The 16,764-nt window shown below is 39.7% G+C and overlaps 1 protein-coding gene across 3 annotated transcripts in view; it reads right to left on the bottom strand.

Annotated features, from left to right (window-relative positions):
• Positions 1-16,764, bottom strand: part of LOC127568645 (B-cell lymphoma/leukemia 11A-like) — a 162,266-nt gene that overhangs the window by 47,376 nt on the left and 98,126 nt on the right. For 2 of the 3 annotated variants that reach the window (XM_052012628.1, XM_052012629.1), the window contains exon 3: positions 6,088-7,976. In XM_052012628.1, the coding sequence (XP_051868588.1) occupies positions 6,088-7,976 (1,889 nt within the window). Of the gene's footprint in view, positions 1-3,410; positions 7,977-16,764 lie in introns of those variants that run through there. The other variant, XM_052012627.1, reaches the window with a different exon arrangement.

Below are 16,764 nucleotides of genomic sequence, written 5' to 3'. Positions count from 1 at the left end.
TACTGGAACAGCTACAGCTTCCCTATCTTGGAAAATAGGTTTTTAAATCCTTTGTGCATCAGCAATGCAGAGCTTTACTGGTGTGTCTCCCTCTTTACCCACCATCTCCTATCACAGAAGCAAAAACTATCTGTTTCTTTAGAAATGTACAAATGTACTTAAATGTGAATTGTTAAAACTGCGAAGGAAGTAAATGTATCCAAAATTTATGAGAACATGGGGGTCACACTTGTATATGGTTTTACAATGGTGCCTTACATGTTATGCTTGTCACATAAATCTACTCATGAAATTCTCATAAACGCACAAAAGGGCTTATAGGTTCACGATTTTATAATGCAATTAATGTGTAACAGTTCAGGAAAGCCACCATTTCCTTTTGCCACTTTCCTTGCAGTATTTGGGTTACATGGCCCATGCATCTATGAGTTGTTTGAAGTAATGATGGTGTACAAAGAGATGCCAATAGAAACATACCCAGAAGCTCACTAAGGTTTCAAGCTGCAGTGTTCTCCATTTGGCAAAACTAAACATGGAGAAACTACAACAATGTTAAATCAAAAAAAATTAAATGAAATTGACAGATTAAACCTCTTACACTGAAAGAAAAAAGTTTGACTGGAAATTTGAAAAATATACTCAGAAATGTCAGCATTTGAAAGGACAAAATAATAATTCAGGTTGATTTCTAGATTATTTTATGTATTTCAATATTTGCTGCTTTATAATATACACTCCTCATAAATAGTTTAAATTTTGATAAAAACTATTGTACTTGTTTCCCTCTGTAGTTGGTTCAGTACTAGACTCCCTGCTCAAACTGTATGGGAAGAGTTTTCAAACGGGATTTTTCTGGACAAAAATAAGTGGGAATCCAGTGATTTATTAATGTTTCCCCAAAAAGCCTACTTTTTTTGGTCAGGCATGATTTCTATATACAAATAATTCCAACATTTTTGACAATACTCTTAAAGCCAAGGTGGTTTACTAAAAATGTTTCCACGTTAAAAATGACAGATTAGGGCTAAACTGTCATTCCATAGGGATATTTCAGAGATCTTCACCTTTTTACAAAAGCACAGAGAGTGATTTTCTACTCACTCCCCTTCAAAGTAAGTAAGACAATTAAAACAAGTGTGCACTAATATAAATCTGCTTTCTTTTTAAACTGAAAGGGACAGAAATGAATGAGACCCTGGTTACTATACAGATTTAAAAGGTTAGTCTATTAATTGGTCATGTAAATTATATACTGAAAATGTTTAGCTAATGCAGTTAAAGACAAATAAAAACATATAGAAATAATTTACAAGCTACTGAAGGTGATATGAGCAGAAAAGCATTTAAGACATTTCTATGCCATATCTGTGTTCATTGTTATAGCAATGGTAGCTGAAATAATCATATACAGAGGAATCACATGTCAACATAATTACATTCTTGCTAATATTGCCAAGGGTAATTTCTAGCATGGATTTATTTAGTTAAAAATTTGGAAAAAAAATCTAATATTGAACCTAAACATAATCTTTGACTTTTTTGAAAGGATCAAATTTACAGGCTTCCCTAATGGGTGAGTTGGTTAAGCCATTGGGGCAAAATTGGTCTTCACCAGTGATGTAAAACATATCCAAAGCAAATCAGCAGGCTTCCTTACACCGAATCTGATTTTCCATTCCACTGAAATCAATTGCTTGCATTGCAAAACAGGCTGCCAAACTGAAAACTTATTTTCTGCTTGTGGCAAAATCCAATTTTACTCCCATTGCATAGCTGACCCATATAGACTGAAGATCCCAGTTGTGATTCCCAGCTTGTGCCAAGTCATTAGCTGCCAACTAGTGTAGAAGGAAGGATCCTAAAATTGGCCTCAATGCTCAGGGCTTAGACTAGGGAGCAGGAAATAAATAGCCAGCCAGGATCCTAGCTCCCAATTGTCCTCCATTTACTCTTGCTGCATACGTGCCTGCCTGCTTCAGGACAGGAGCAGTCTCACTGCAGTGTCTTTTGTGGTCAAAAGGTCTGTGGTCCTTCAGTGCCTCAATGCAAGTCTTAAGAATGGCCAACTGGGGAAAGAATATGGCTTCAGGAAAGGTAAGAAAATGGCATAAAGGTATGACTTCAATATCTTAATTCCAAAGTATTGACTAAAACATACACATGTACATTTCCCCATAATACACCCTTGCATGAATATCTTGAAACTATGAGCAATCCTTAGTTCAAACCAATTAAAAGGAAATTCAGATCAGGCTATCTGATATTCAATAAGAAAATTCACTGCCCACTGCCATACTGAGTCATGCAAACCAGATTCATCTACATCCTACACCAAAGTAGTTGATGCAGATGATGGAGACAGAACGAATGTAGTCAACATCCAAAATAGGGCTAAGAATAAAATCATCTCAGTATACTATCCTATACTCAGTACTGAGATACATCACCCAAGGTAGGATTGGACTCTCCCATCTTTGAAGTCTCACATCATTATGTCACTGCATTAAAAATAAAGAAGCAAAACTGAAAAAGATTTTGAAAACACATTTGTGTTCTGAACAGAATTTGTGGGGTTGAGAAATTACAGAATTCTTATTAATGAGATGAACCAATTTGTGTGAATTAGATTTTCCTGCACCTGTGCGAGGCACGGCAATACCACAAAACAATTTTAAGTGCCGGTTATTTCACCAAGTCATAAAATTTTAGTTTATCAAGATGTAAACTCTCAAAGAAAATACCTTATAAGCAGAAGGTGCAACATTGGCAGTACCATCAGAACAACTACACTGAACAGTTGGCTGACTCACCTCATAGCAGCTCCAGATAACTGGACTTAGCAATTAATTGATCTGTTGCAATTTACTTAAACAGGTAGTGCTTGTATTTTCAACTACCAGCTAATCAACATTTAGTTCTAAACGTATGGACACAGTGCACAAATATGAAGATTAATCATGCACTTTTAGTGGAGAGGAATTGTGGAAGAGAAATTGGCATCAATTAATCGATTAATCATTTTATTTAGACATTGTTAGTAACAAAGAATTTATTGTATGCTTCATTCATTTTCATTGAAATATGATTACATTTTTTTTGGATAGCCAATGATCTACACAGACCAGCTACATGGCTAGTAACCCCTCACCCATGCAGGAAGCAAACCTGCACATGGCACACAGTGAATTCCCTGGTTGTCTGATATGTTAAACCCTTTCTGAAGATAGGCAGATTTCTGCAGCATACTACCAAACTCTATATGGGTCAGAGAAAGGGGTCACTGCAGAGATCCACTCAGCTGAGCAAAAGCTATGTACTTTAATTATGCCATACAAAAACAAATAACTAAATAAATTTAAAAACTAAAATAATGAGGAAAGCAATAAATAAGCACACACAAGGTTCACCAATTAGCTTTAAATTTTTTATTAATTTTTTTCATAAAGGGACAAAATGGGCATGTGAACAGGATAATGCAGACAACTGCCAAAACACAGACAGTGGTTTCCAATAGACTCCTGAACTTAACAAAGACCAGAAACAAATACAATAAAAGCCAGGTTGTAATGACCTTTGGTCATCTAAACAAAAAAAATAAAAAATAAAATGAAAAAAAAGATCAATTTAGTGCATCTGTTTTAAACAGCGCACATAAGCAATAATAAATAGTGAATCCCATAGTAAAAGATAAATGTCAAGTTACAACAACAGCTTTTATTACAGGAATAGAAAAGGCCGATAACAAAATATTCTGCATTGCCATTTACAAAAAAGTATTGACTCAAGCGGCTTTAATATGCTTTGCATATGAAATTTTCCCAATCTAAATATAAAGCACCATTTAGTTTTTGGCAATGAAAAAACTGCAAACATTTAATTTACTGCATATGAAGTTAGATGCTGGAATGTAGTAGGTGAGAGGTTAGGAGACAGAAGCACACTACAGAACAAACATTAGCTTGCAGTACTGTATACAGTATGGCAGCAGGAAGGGAAAGATATGTACAACCATCCACTTTGACCATTGGCGCGACGTTCTAAAGTTTCCCCAAGCAGCCGTTATACGACCTCTTATCTGTACAATGTCACGGGCGTATTCTTTTTTTGTTTGTTTGTTTTTTTGTTGAAACATACAAATAATTCGCACTATATTATCCTGCCAAATTAAAAAAATATACTGTGGCAGCCTGTTTTTTTTCCACTACCAAAAAAAGGTACATTGATACCTTTAAAGAACAAGCAACAGTTAAAAATACAAGCTTCAATATAAATACTATAGTGCCTACACTAGGTGAACATTTATTTCAAATAACCATTCTAGAAATACAGAAAAGTAGAGACCATAAATGTGTTTAGCATAGGAATCAACATGTGTGCATTTCCTATAGTTAAGTACTATATATATATATAATATATATATATAATCTTAAACCTTTCCCAATGCAAGTTTATACAACCTGAAGAGCTGTGTACCCAAGGCAGAGTATCCACTAACTGTATAACATGTATAAGTCTTGACAACCACCAAGACACTGAAACCCTAAAATATACTTCTCCCTAACTTAATGAAGTGTTTTTTTAAAAAAAAATCTTACCATTTATACTTAAAAAATCTGTACAAAAATTCTTGCACTGTAGTAGTGAGATTATTTATTCTAATTGACTGCAGTCCCATTATCATCCGCTGAGGAGACATGCTGTTATATCGTGTTGCTTTACATTTTATATTCTTTTTAAATTTAGCCAGGTGCACTATTCTAGTCAATGACTGGCAAATTGACACTAAACAATCCGTTCATTTTTCATTCCTTAGTATTTTAGGATTTTTTTCCCCTTAATTATATGTTTGTAAACTGGGAAAATTGTACAGTGCACTTAATTGTCCTATCCAAGCTGTCTTTTATCCTTTTGTCTTTTTGCTCAGCCTCTGTACCCCTGATTAAAGAAAGGGCATAGAAGTCACAAGCGGAGTCAAGTGCGATTAAAATACAAGCTAGGGGTGGGTGGAGGGGCTGGAAGGAGTATTAATGTATCATCTTTATGTTTAAACAACTACTGTGTGGTGCATGAACCAAGCATGACTTTACGGATCACAGATAGGTGCTGTGAGATTAATGGAATTGTCAAGATATTTTCCTCCTTTGTTCCTACTATTTTGTTACTTTCATTTTATTTATATATTGAGTATTGGTTAACTCACTGGTAGCCAAAACTATCAAGTGCATGATGTAGAAGCATCACTTGGGTCAACACAAACCCAAGGCTACTCCTCCAGGACTTAACAGAAGAACAGAAAGAAAACCAATACAGTTTCAAAAGATCCAAGGCACTCAGATTATTCTTTTTTCCTTTAACCAAACAATGGCATTCACCCAATTACCATCTTCATTTTTTTTTCCTTTGCCAAAAGTCAAGGCCAACAATTGTTCTTATGTTCTAATTTAATATATTAACATTTCAAGACAGATTTTCCTTTTAAAAAAAAGACGGCTTTAACAGTGCGAATTCTAGCCTGTCCATAGAGGGTTAAATAAAGGAATATATTTGGGGGAGGAGGGGGGGAATCCCCCATTTTTGTCTTCCCTCTCTGTGTTACGACCCAAACTATACATGATGTGTGTTACAGGACACAATGCAGCATGGTAGTCTTCTTTCAAAAACCAAAGAAAGGACAAAGGGTGGTTACTCAGCACTAACCGAGGACAGAATTAAATTGCCGAACATACCATACATGCTGTCTAAAAGAAAAAAAACATACACAACACGTAAATTATTGCACAAGAGAAAGGCTCGAGTTTGCGTAAATGCAATAGTATTGCCCCGATACAAATCATGCATTCATCAGTGACATTAAACCAGTTGTACTGGCATCAAGCACATGTTCCTTACGTCCTCAGCTTCCACTTGGTTTTGATCACAAGAGAATAGAAAAAGCTATAGGGAACTTGAGCATCAATACACCTAATCAGTTTTTATATCATTATTTAACAAGCGCTCACTGTGCCATTTTTTCATGTGTTTCTCGAGGGTACTATACACGCTAAAAGGCATCTGACAAATTTCACATTTGTAAACGTCTTTCCCCACCTGACCGTGCGTTTTCATGTGTCGCGTAAGCTTGCTACTCTGGGCACAGGCGTAGTTGCACAGGTCACATTTGTACGGTCTCTCGCCCGTGTGGCTTCTCCGGTGGACTGTGAGATTGCTGCAGTTCTTGAAGATTTTGCCGCAAAATTCACACGTGTCACTTCGCTTGCCCTCTTTGGAGCTGGGCCGTCCCGGGCCAGGTCCAGTGATGTGGGGCGTGCTGCCACCACTCCCTGTGCCACTCCGACCTGAGATCCCACCGTCCATCTCTCCTGGGGGAGTGGAAAAGCGTAAACTTCCATTTTCTGAAGAGTGCTCAGATGAAGTTGCAAAAGGCGATTGTCTGGAGTCTCCAAAGCTGAGGAATGGGTCTTTCATCTGCCGTGAGGCAGCATAACCAGCAAGCCACTGTGAGTAAACGTTATCTGTGGGAGCCAAAGGTGCTGAGGGCAGGTCAAAGTCTTTCTCAAGCTTAATACGTTTGGAAAAAGGGCTGAGGGACGTGGGGCTACCCAATATAGGCTTTTTCGATATGCCCCCAGAAGCTGATTCACCTGGTGAGGAACCTCTCCCATTGACTGTACCATCATCTGTGCGATCAGATTCACCAGCGACCGAGTCTTCGTCATAAGTGTCTCTGTGAACTTCTGCTTCAGAGGAGTGATGAGTCCGCTTGTGTTTTTCAACAAGGACTTGATGGAAGGCCTCACCATAGTGCTGCATGGTATTCATGGCAATGCTGTGCATCACTTCAGGTAGCGAGCTCTTCTCCTCCACAGACCTTGAGCTGTTCTCATGATGACGCCCGCCCTCAAGACTGACACCAAAGGCAAATTCAGACCTATTTTCATTCTCAGGCTCCTCCTCTTCCTCCTCCTCCTCCTCCTCCTCTTCTTCCTCTTCCTCTTCCTCCTCTTCTTCCTCCCCGTTTTCTGGAATCATATTGGCATCAGTTTCACTCTTGTACTTGGCTACCACAGACTTGAGAGCACTGCTGGCACTGCCAACAAGGTCACTAGTACCAGGTTCAGGAGAGCTTGCAGTGGAGAGTCCATCATCTGACTTGACTGTCATGGGTGATGACTTGTGCAGGTGTGTTTTCATGTGCCTCTTTAATTTGCTGGCCTGAGTGCAGGCGTGATCACATAGGTGGCACTTGTATGGCTTCTCACCAGTGTGGCTTCGGCGGTGCACTATCAAGTTGCTCTGAAACTTAAAGGTTTTCCCACAGAATTCACAGGACTTGGACTTGAGCACACTCTGGGCAGGAGGCGCTGTGGACTGGAGGGGTGGGAGGGGCGGTGTGCTGAGAAATGGGGACTTGTTACTTGATTGGAATGGTTGCAATAGCCTTTGCATAGGACTAGGCCGGTTCGGTGACAATGGAGGAGTGGAGGTGTTGCCAGCTAATTCCCTAAGTCTCCTAGAGAAATCCATTGACGGTGGCTCAATAGGTATGGAGTTAAGACGCAGTACCCTGTCAAAGGCACTGTTATGATGTGCTGCCGCCAATGCCATCTCCTCAGCACTCAGCCGATCCATTCGATGAGGGTCTAGGTGATGCCGGGGTGGAGGGCTAAACAATGGAGGCGTAGGGGGAAAGCGGCCTTCTACAAGCCCTGGTGTTTCCCGAGAGACAGGCCCAGACATTCTCAGCAGGTTGAAAGGACTATTATCTGCTACGTGAAGTCCGTGAAGTGGGGGTTGAGGGCCACAATCTGCCCCAAGTCCTGAAGGAATGCCAACCCGTGGGGTCAAGGGACTTCCATGCTCAGTCTCCAAATAAATTCGGAATCCATGGGTGTTCTGGGCATGTTGCAGGAGAAACCATGCGCTGTTGAATGGCTGTTTGCAAGTTGTGCAAGTGTAACTGCTCGGCTCATCCTTCCCTGCAAGAGAAAACAAATAATGCCAACATGAAGACAACTGCAAACCACACTCAGCCGTTAGCTTGAAACACTTATATAAAAAGAAACTTACAACCCAAATAACACCATGACACCACTTTAAATAAGCTGAAACTGAAACAATTTATCTTCATTCAAAGCGACCAAACTATGAAGAAATCTATGATTTCACAGAGTAAACCCCGTTGCAATGGTCATTAAGGTCATTTGAGTATGTTTACTTACTCTGAGACTTTAAGTGTGTCTGTGTGGATCAGCAAAACAAAGTAGGCTGTAAACTATTCATCTCCCTGAATTTTATGTAGTTACTTTAACTAGGAGTTGATTTCTCTTGGTAACAAATCTAAAGTACTCTTATAATTAAATAGGAATCGATACATGAACATTTCTCATTAATCTGGTCAAACCACACAGGCATTGCTCATCTACTTAAATAACCTCACTTGTAATGGTAATTTTTCTTCTGCTAGGTAAATAAAGTCACTGTAGAACTCAAGTTATTCCATCAAACCTTCTTGGAGTTTTGCTGCCAATCTTTTTTTTAAATTTTGCTCAACCCTTAAATGTGAATCAGTCAATAAAAGAAGAATTTTTCCATTAAGACAAGATGGAGACAACAGTTAAAAAGGCTTTTAATGGGGACAAAGCACATCCACAAATGCAAGTCTTCATTTCAATGCCCTACATTAACCATGCAAACCTATCCTGTCCTGCCCAGTTGGAGAACTGTCGAAAGATCAGAAGTCATTACTATTTATCCTTTGTCTCCTCCTCTTCAAATTTGTAGGTTAAGGATTGGTACAAGGTTATTTTTTCCGACTTTATCTCCTCTCTATCAATACATTTGATGTTCGTCTAGGCAATGCTGAAGTGGAGTGCTAAATAAGAGGTACTGGGGTAAGTGACCTATAAGCCCTAGCATTTCCCTTGAGACAGACCAAGACATTCTCAGCAGGTTGAAAGACTATTATCTGCTACATGAAATGTGTGACATGAAGACCTCATCCAGGTGTTGGTCACCTTCCAAGATCTCATGAAGGCATCAATCCTTTTGAAGGAGTCCAGGCCATAAGTGCTGCCCAGACCTCAATCTACTTTTAATTCCCTTAACCCTGGGCTGCTGACGTCTTCTGCTGCTCAGCTAGAATCAGACAACGTAGCACTGGTCAAGGATTGAACTGACAATCTACTCATCTGTAAGGGTCAGTTGCAGATCTTTAACAACCAGAGCAACAGGATCTAATACATATTGACAGGAATTTTAAGAAGATTACACAGAATAACCAATTCTGCAGCCATAAATCTGAAGAGGAGAAAACAGTGTGACACAGTTAATATACTTTGGTGGAGATTTATTGGAAATTTGATTGAGGTCTTCAAAATAAGGATTAGATTCAGTCTATGTGGTTTGGCTGGGGAGGTTTTGCAGCACCCAGGGACAGAAGTACATTTAGGTCATCATGAACAAGCTCAGTTATTAGGAAGTCCTGCTTTTGCAGAGCTGCCAACCTCTTAAACAGAGCACTAGCACCTGCAGCCAGTATAGATTTGCTGCAGGCATTGAAGAGAGTGACATCAGTTCCCAAGTGAGGCCCCACAACCTCATACCAAGGAATATAACCTGGGTGAATGTCTCCCTGAGTTGCCGTACTCTCCTGGGATTTAATTTCTTTCAGGTCCTTCCAAGAGACTTTTCCCCTAAATTTAGCCGTAGATTTTTTCCTCCTTTTTCCCCTCCTAGGAGTCTGCATGGCAAGTATATTCATGGGTGAGGAGAATGTCACCCTGTCAACATAGCACATTACAATAGTTGGTCTTTGATTGTCCTTTTCCAGACATCTGTAAAATAAGTGAAATGTAAGCTGGTTCCCACATTCCAATTTCATGCCTGGAAGTTCTCCTTAAAAGGATGTTGGCTCCCAATATGACATCAAGCCTTTAAACTGCAGCAATCCCTGGAACAATCAGCATCATAACAAATCATAATTTAACTCCCATCTGATTATCTAGAATACAACAACATTAGAATTGAACACCAAAAATATCATTGATAAATTCGATTTCATTTCTTAAATTTGTTACCTTCATGGTTCAAATCCTTTATGTATTTCCCCAGTTAAACATGTTATAACAATCATATGACTCCTGTAGTCGACATGTCTCCCTGGATGAAACATTGCCACCTGTTTCCTATTACATGTAGCAATAGCCTATATTTTGTACTGCTTTAGTGAATCTTCAAATTATTTAATCTCCCAGGGTCAAATTTAATAAAAAAAAAACTGGGTTATAGCCACCGTAATTGGACCCCAGCTCCCTCAACTAATTGTTGGCAGAGGCACTGATCTTGAAATTTTTGAATAGGGGTCTCTCTTTTTTTTGAAGCATCCCAGATAGAAAGTGAACACTTTGCACAAATGCATTAATGTACAAACATGCATTTGATAAACTTACTCTGTATTCTCCCAAATTGCCCACAAATATTTAGGATTTACTTACTATGGTTTATTCACGTCGATTTGCAGTAAACTCTTCAGTCATCTTTGCTTCCTCCCTAAATACTCCTTTTTCACTTCACGCTGCCTTTAAGCACCATCTCAATTTCCATCTCCACCAGCCTTTTGGACCTCCCCCATATGTAGTTGTACACAATGAGCAGGCCATTGTTTATATTACATTTGAATGACATTATTATGCAGCTTATGATATTTAAATCTGCATCAGACTATTTTCTGAGATATGCTCTGTTTCACAGAGGAACTAAATGAATAAAACTATAAATGGAGAGGGTATCAACCACAGCAAGGCAGCTATAGAGTTCAACTGTCCAGCCCAGGCAAGTACACCATGTGTAACTCAGCCACTAATAGGTAGGCTGGCTGTCTCATAAGCATGATTGTTTTCCAGTTGCCCAATGTGGAAGGGAGGGTGGTGCAGAATACTGGGCATCCCTGATGGAAATTGAAGGCAAATTTGCATCTCTTCTGGGGTTCTAAACTTCTGGCTTCAAAAGCCTGTAAGACAGCTTCGCAACAAGAGTCCCATGCTTCTCAGATGTAGCATCCAATATCTCAGTGGAAGGGGTCAACAGGATGAGGAGATGTCCTCTTTCCACCAGGTAACAGCAAGATATCCCACCACATGAAATGGAAGCAGGATGGTGGCAGAACCCCTTCCACACTGATTTGGTGTTAATGCAGCAAAATGTAAAAATGCCAACATAACTCCTCATTGCCTGCGTGACCTCCACTGAAAACTCAGCACACAGAACCCTGCAGCAGACCCCCCCCTCCCCCGCTGCCAAAAGCAGCACCCTCTTCATTCAATGCAACATACCTCCATCTGCTATTAAATTCACACTAAAATGACCTCCTCATTAGTACAGGCCAGTGCTGTTCAGTGTCACACACCATGGCCATCACTTAAATGCCCTCAGCAGATGATCAGCAGCCTTCACTGCCCAGATTTCAGGAACAGCCAAACACCCCAAAGATGCATTAGAAAAGGTACATGGAGACAAGTGGCAACTGCTAAGGGATTGTCTTACACTGTTTCTACACCCACTTAAAAAATTTTTTATATATATATTAGTTATGTGAGGAATGGCCCAGGGATTAGCAATGTCAGAAAACTTTCAGAGGCCAGGAAACAGACTGAGCCAAACACATGTAGTGGTTTCAGTGCGCTAGAGAGGGGTGGTGAAGTGGGACTGTTGATGTGCAGGGGAGAAGTGTTGGGGGGTGGGGGGGTGTAGGTGATGATGTTGTTTTGAAACTTAGAGATCTTGGATTGCTGGTGGGATAGATTGGGGGTGTGGGAGTGCAAGAGCAGTTTACTGAAAGTGAATCTCTTTGTGCGAGAACTGGCAACACTGCCTTGGCCATCAAAATCATTCCTTTGCTTCTTCTTGTACATGCATCTCCTGTAAGGCTTTCCACCCTGCTCAGCAGGGTTACACACTTTGCAGCAAACCACCATCACAGCAAATGTGAGGATTCAGACAGGGAGACTGCACGACTCCACCACACTGGGTTGCAGCCTTGCTGTGGATGCTGAAAAGAATCAGCTTGTGCCAGTAAAGTGGAAGGGCAGAGGTTTAGCCTCAAGTCAGCTCTCATTTCTTGGGACATCTAGAGATGGTCAAAGATCATAATCTTAGCAGTTTCATAGTGGAATATCATGAGCTGAGAGTGGAATGGGGAAATGGTAGCCAAAACATAATTAAGTTTCTATTCCATGAACCTCTGTATTGAATTCATATTTTTTAACAAATTGAAAATTAAAGCATAAAGTATTTTATCAGTGAGCACTTTGGTACATCAGTATCAAGGGACTATATTAACAAGACCTATAATAATAGTTGCAGCATAACATGGATCCTTCCAAGTGAAATGTACAAAGTTCTGCGTTGCCAAGAGGTACAAGCATGTAGTTCAGCCTTCAGCACAATCAGACCACTGTGGCACTGGGTCTTCCTTTCTAGTTACCACACAACTCTTTGCTAATAAAAATTTTACCACATTCTGTTGTGTGGTAAACAGCGACCACATTTCAAAAACCAACTGTCTGAAAGAGTAGTCCTCAAAGGGCACTTCATTTGACCTATAACTTAAAACACAATGAAGACGTAATCTCATTATGTTTACAGAGCTCCTTTAGAAGACTTATATATTATAAACAAATGGGAATTCAATCTTTTAAACAAATCGGGGGGGGGGGGGTGGGGCAGGGTGGTGAAGAGATACATTTAAAGAAAGGTCTTAGCTATTTACATTCCCTGTTATTGGAATATCTTTAATAAGTTCTGTGCAAAAAGTTTTTGAAATTTTGGCTAATCTGCTCAGTCTGAAAGTACAGATAAGGCCAATCCTCAGCAGTCTGTTGAAACACATCTCATTTTCATCAAATGCTCCTCGAACAAAGTAAGTGGAAAATGGCCAGCAGCAATAGCATTATGAGGGATTGGTCAGTAATGCCTCAGAATGGCAGCACACCTCCTATTTGCAACTTCCAGCCAGGAATTAACTGTTCCAAATTTTCAGCTCCAAGGACAAAATAAACAGGCAAACTCAGGTCCTTATTTTGTCATGTTCAAGTCTTTCCACTAGATACTGCTAGTGAGCTCCATACATACTCTGGTGACCTCCAGTGGCTGAAAGCAGAACACTACAACTAAGTGGGGCTGACACCTTTGGCTGATCTGAGACCTCATCTCCCCAAAATATTTGTTTCAAGAAAAACAAGTGCTGCAATATCAGCCTCCCATATTTCATTCTTCCCAAGTAGTGTCTACTTCCTGGAAGAGAAAACAATAGAGTTGCACATTTGATGTTGTTGTCATTAGTGCACTTTGCTTTGCTGGTAAGTAGTACTTCAGGGCTTATATCCCAGAAGCTTTGAGGTCCAGGACTGTGTTCAGCTAAACAAATATGATGAATGAATAACTCTCCTAATGACTCTCAAGATTCCTAGGGGAAAGAAAGGCAGGTCTTTGGGTACTGGGATGTCCTAACCCATTCCCAGAGGAGATGGTATATCTGACCATATAATTCATACGTGGTAGAACTAGAAGGAAAAACAACTTTTGTCTTAAGGTTTTCTGCACAGCGATAGTTCGTTTGGTCTCACTGCACCCTGGTGCAATGATGTACATATGCAAGTTGTGTGACACTGAATGTCCTGCTCTCCTTCCCTTGGACAGTCCCCATTTGGTGGGGTCATGGTCAGAGGTGCTAAACCTTTCCAAAGGGAAGAAGTTGTACAGTAAAATACTTCAATGGGGCAAGATTCCTCTTGGTGTCGTAGCTAGTTTAAGAGTGGCAGTAGAAGAAACCTGAGACAAGACTCCAAAACCCCTCCCCCCGGCAGGTTCAGTGTATGGCAAGGGAGGACAGAACACAAGCTGACAAAATATATCTGTAAATTTTCATAAAGAAATGATATAGGTAAAGATGGTTTCCAAGTACTATTCCCCCTCACCTTTAACCAAGATGTTCCATTCCTCTGGCTTTCCCTCTTTACCCTGTGACCAATAACTGGGAAGAGAGTCCACAATTTGCAAGACTAGACGCTAACATATTGGGTAATGGAGCAAACATATCACTGGGAACCTAAAGATATCCATCTGGTAAACCAACAAGTCAACTTTGCACCCATGATGTGGTTAATAGCTATTCACTGGCTAGGTATTCAAAAAGAAATAAACTTTGTAACCAAAATTACTGCATAGTTGTCTGTGAATATATTCATTCACTCGACACTGCTACCATGAGATTATTTGCTACAGCCCGAGTGACTCCTGTGCAGATATAACAATGATGCCATTTGGCATCTATACGGGATCAGGGATGAGAGTATGCGGCAGGTAAATGTCTTTAATAGTGAGAAAGATAAAATGGTTCAAATTTACATGGCAATATTTTCTGTCTTATTACACAGAAAAACATTGTAAAATTAAATCTGGTGGAGATGGCTACATCCATGAATATAAATGTACACTAAACAGAATATCCTGCAATTAAGTGGCATATTTTACAAGACAAAGGAAAGGATCAGAGTAGCTTGCAGAGCTTCAGATAAATATTAGTGATATGCATTGATGAACAATGTGATTAAGTGTGACTGTCTGTATTTAAACAGCAAAAAGACTTAATATATAATCATCCAGTTGACAAATTCACATGGGCAGCATGAATTTCATCTGCATGAATTTGACTGAATTGAGAAGCTAGTAAGCTTACAAAACACTGAATGTGACCTTCTCCTTTTCCCCTGTCTTACTGAGGTTTGATCAAGAGAACAGTGGTGCCGTTTTCGTGCAAAAGCAGGGCATAAAAAATATGGGCAATCGGTATAATCATAATTTCATAAAAACCATATCAGTGATTTAACAGAAACATTTCAAAGGTAAAGAAACTAATAATTATTATTAGTAAGCTGGAGTTCTATGCTTCTTAATCATCAGAGTTTAATTTTTTCATGTCAAACACATTTAGCAGCATTTTGCTCGCAGTTCAGTGGTTGCACTAATGTATTTATATTTTGGCTCTGCAAAAACATTCATCTTAGGCTTGTAAAATGTGCTGTCATAAAGCATAAAGGCCCCCATCAGCCTTTTTAAATCAGCCCCAAGTTTAAACTTCAAAATTTAGTTCACTATTAGTCCTGTATTTGTACTTAAAGTGTGACCAGCCACAAGCAGACTAGTTTGGATCTACTACTGGGCTTCGTTCTTCTACGAGGAGGGTGAGGCAGACTAGGCCACAGACCCCTCTATTACTATGTCTATGTAACTGCTGTGATTGACCTATAGAGGGGAAAAAGGGCGATTTACTTCAAAACAGTCTGACATTTTTCCCCCTAGCCTTACAGTAATTCCTTACACTTCTAAGTCAGTTTAAAGGCACATTTATTTTTGAGCTTGGCCTCCAGGAGAGTAGTGCCTGAACAGAGAGCTACAATATGTATCCAGCTCAATTCAAGGCCATTTCATCAGTTAATGAGGCAAACATCTTAAGTGCATTATCACTGAGTACCTTTGGTTATCCCTCATGCCAATCCAACAATTCCCAACCATCCATGTGGTTAATGGCTACTCACTTGCAGTGTATTCACAAGAAATAAAACTTAACACCAAAGTTACTGTACATTTCTATCCTAGCATGAGATTTTCTGCCAAAGTACTGTATTACCTATAATGCAGTACTATTAATGCTTTATAAAGCTATGTATGATGCTGGAATGTGTTAAATGCTACTTTCCCATTTTTAGTGCCTTTTTGTGGTTTCTGGTCCTGTGAGAGAGCCTATAGAAAGTAATACTTGTTTTCAAAGTCTCTGATCTCCATCCATGGAAGTTGGCCTCTGGGCAAAATTGAGGTATAGAGGCAACCTGCTTCACATTATAGCTTTCCAGTGCCAGCAAAGACTACCACATTCCTGTTGCCAATGGCACACCAGCAGTATAAAAATACCAAAGAAATAATATTTACCCTACACATAGTTCTCCCTTTGTATTGCTATAATTGTTTCACGTTTACTAGACAATGTACTTTCTGTCCAGCATTCATTATGGACCACAGTGTCTCAATGGTCACCAACCTCAGTCAAATCACACAGGAATGTCCCACTCTCTTTGGATAGATCAGCAGAATAAGCTGATGCCTGTACCAACTTCTGAAGAGTTTCAGAACCATATCATAATGCAAAAACAAGGAGATCTCCATTTCCATTTTATAATGCTCCAATTTCATGCCTTGAGAGTTCCAAAGAAATAACCAACCTCTCTCTGTCTCACTTCTGTAAGTTCCCATTTTACTCAGGGGATCATGCATCATCTGTTAATACACTCCTTGCCAGATCCCATCTGTACTTCATTCACCAAACCAGCAGCAGGAAAGACAAATGTTTAAAAAAACATTTTAGTGGAAAAATCACTAAGAATCTGCTAGTGGCATGGAGCTCCTGGGAGTAGAAAGAGCTTTGTCACTTCTTTTTGCTGGTTGTATTGTGTTGTCTTAGCAGTTAGAAACTCTCATTTCTTTCTCATTGTTGGACATCTAGAAAGATGTGTCCCAAATACAGTGACACCATTCCTTTTTCTGCTCCTCAACCTCACTCAACCACTTGTTTAAATCCCCAGTGAGAAAATTAAGACTAGTGTTGCCTGGCTGTGTTCCAGGTGCACTCCTAATCTTACGGAAACTGTCTACAAGCCTTAGTAAGCACTTGATTCAAAAAGCTGGATACACGAGTATGGAATCCAACCTCCA

This window comes from Pristis pectinata, chromosome 3 (genome assembly GCF_009764475.1).
Source record: "Pristis pectinata isolate sPriPec2 chromosome 3, sPriPec2.1.pri, whole genome shotgun sequence".
Classification (NCBI taxonomy): domain Eukaryota; kingdom Metazoa; phylum Chordata; class Chondrichthyes; order Rhinopristiformes; family Pristidae; genus Pristis; species Pristis pectinata.
Note: the sequence above shows the minus strand (reverse complement) of the source record. Positions and strands in the feature narration are given on the sequence as shown.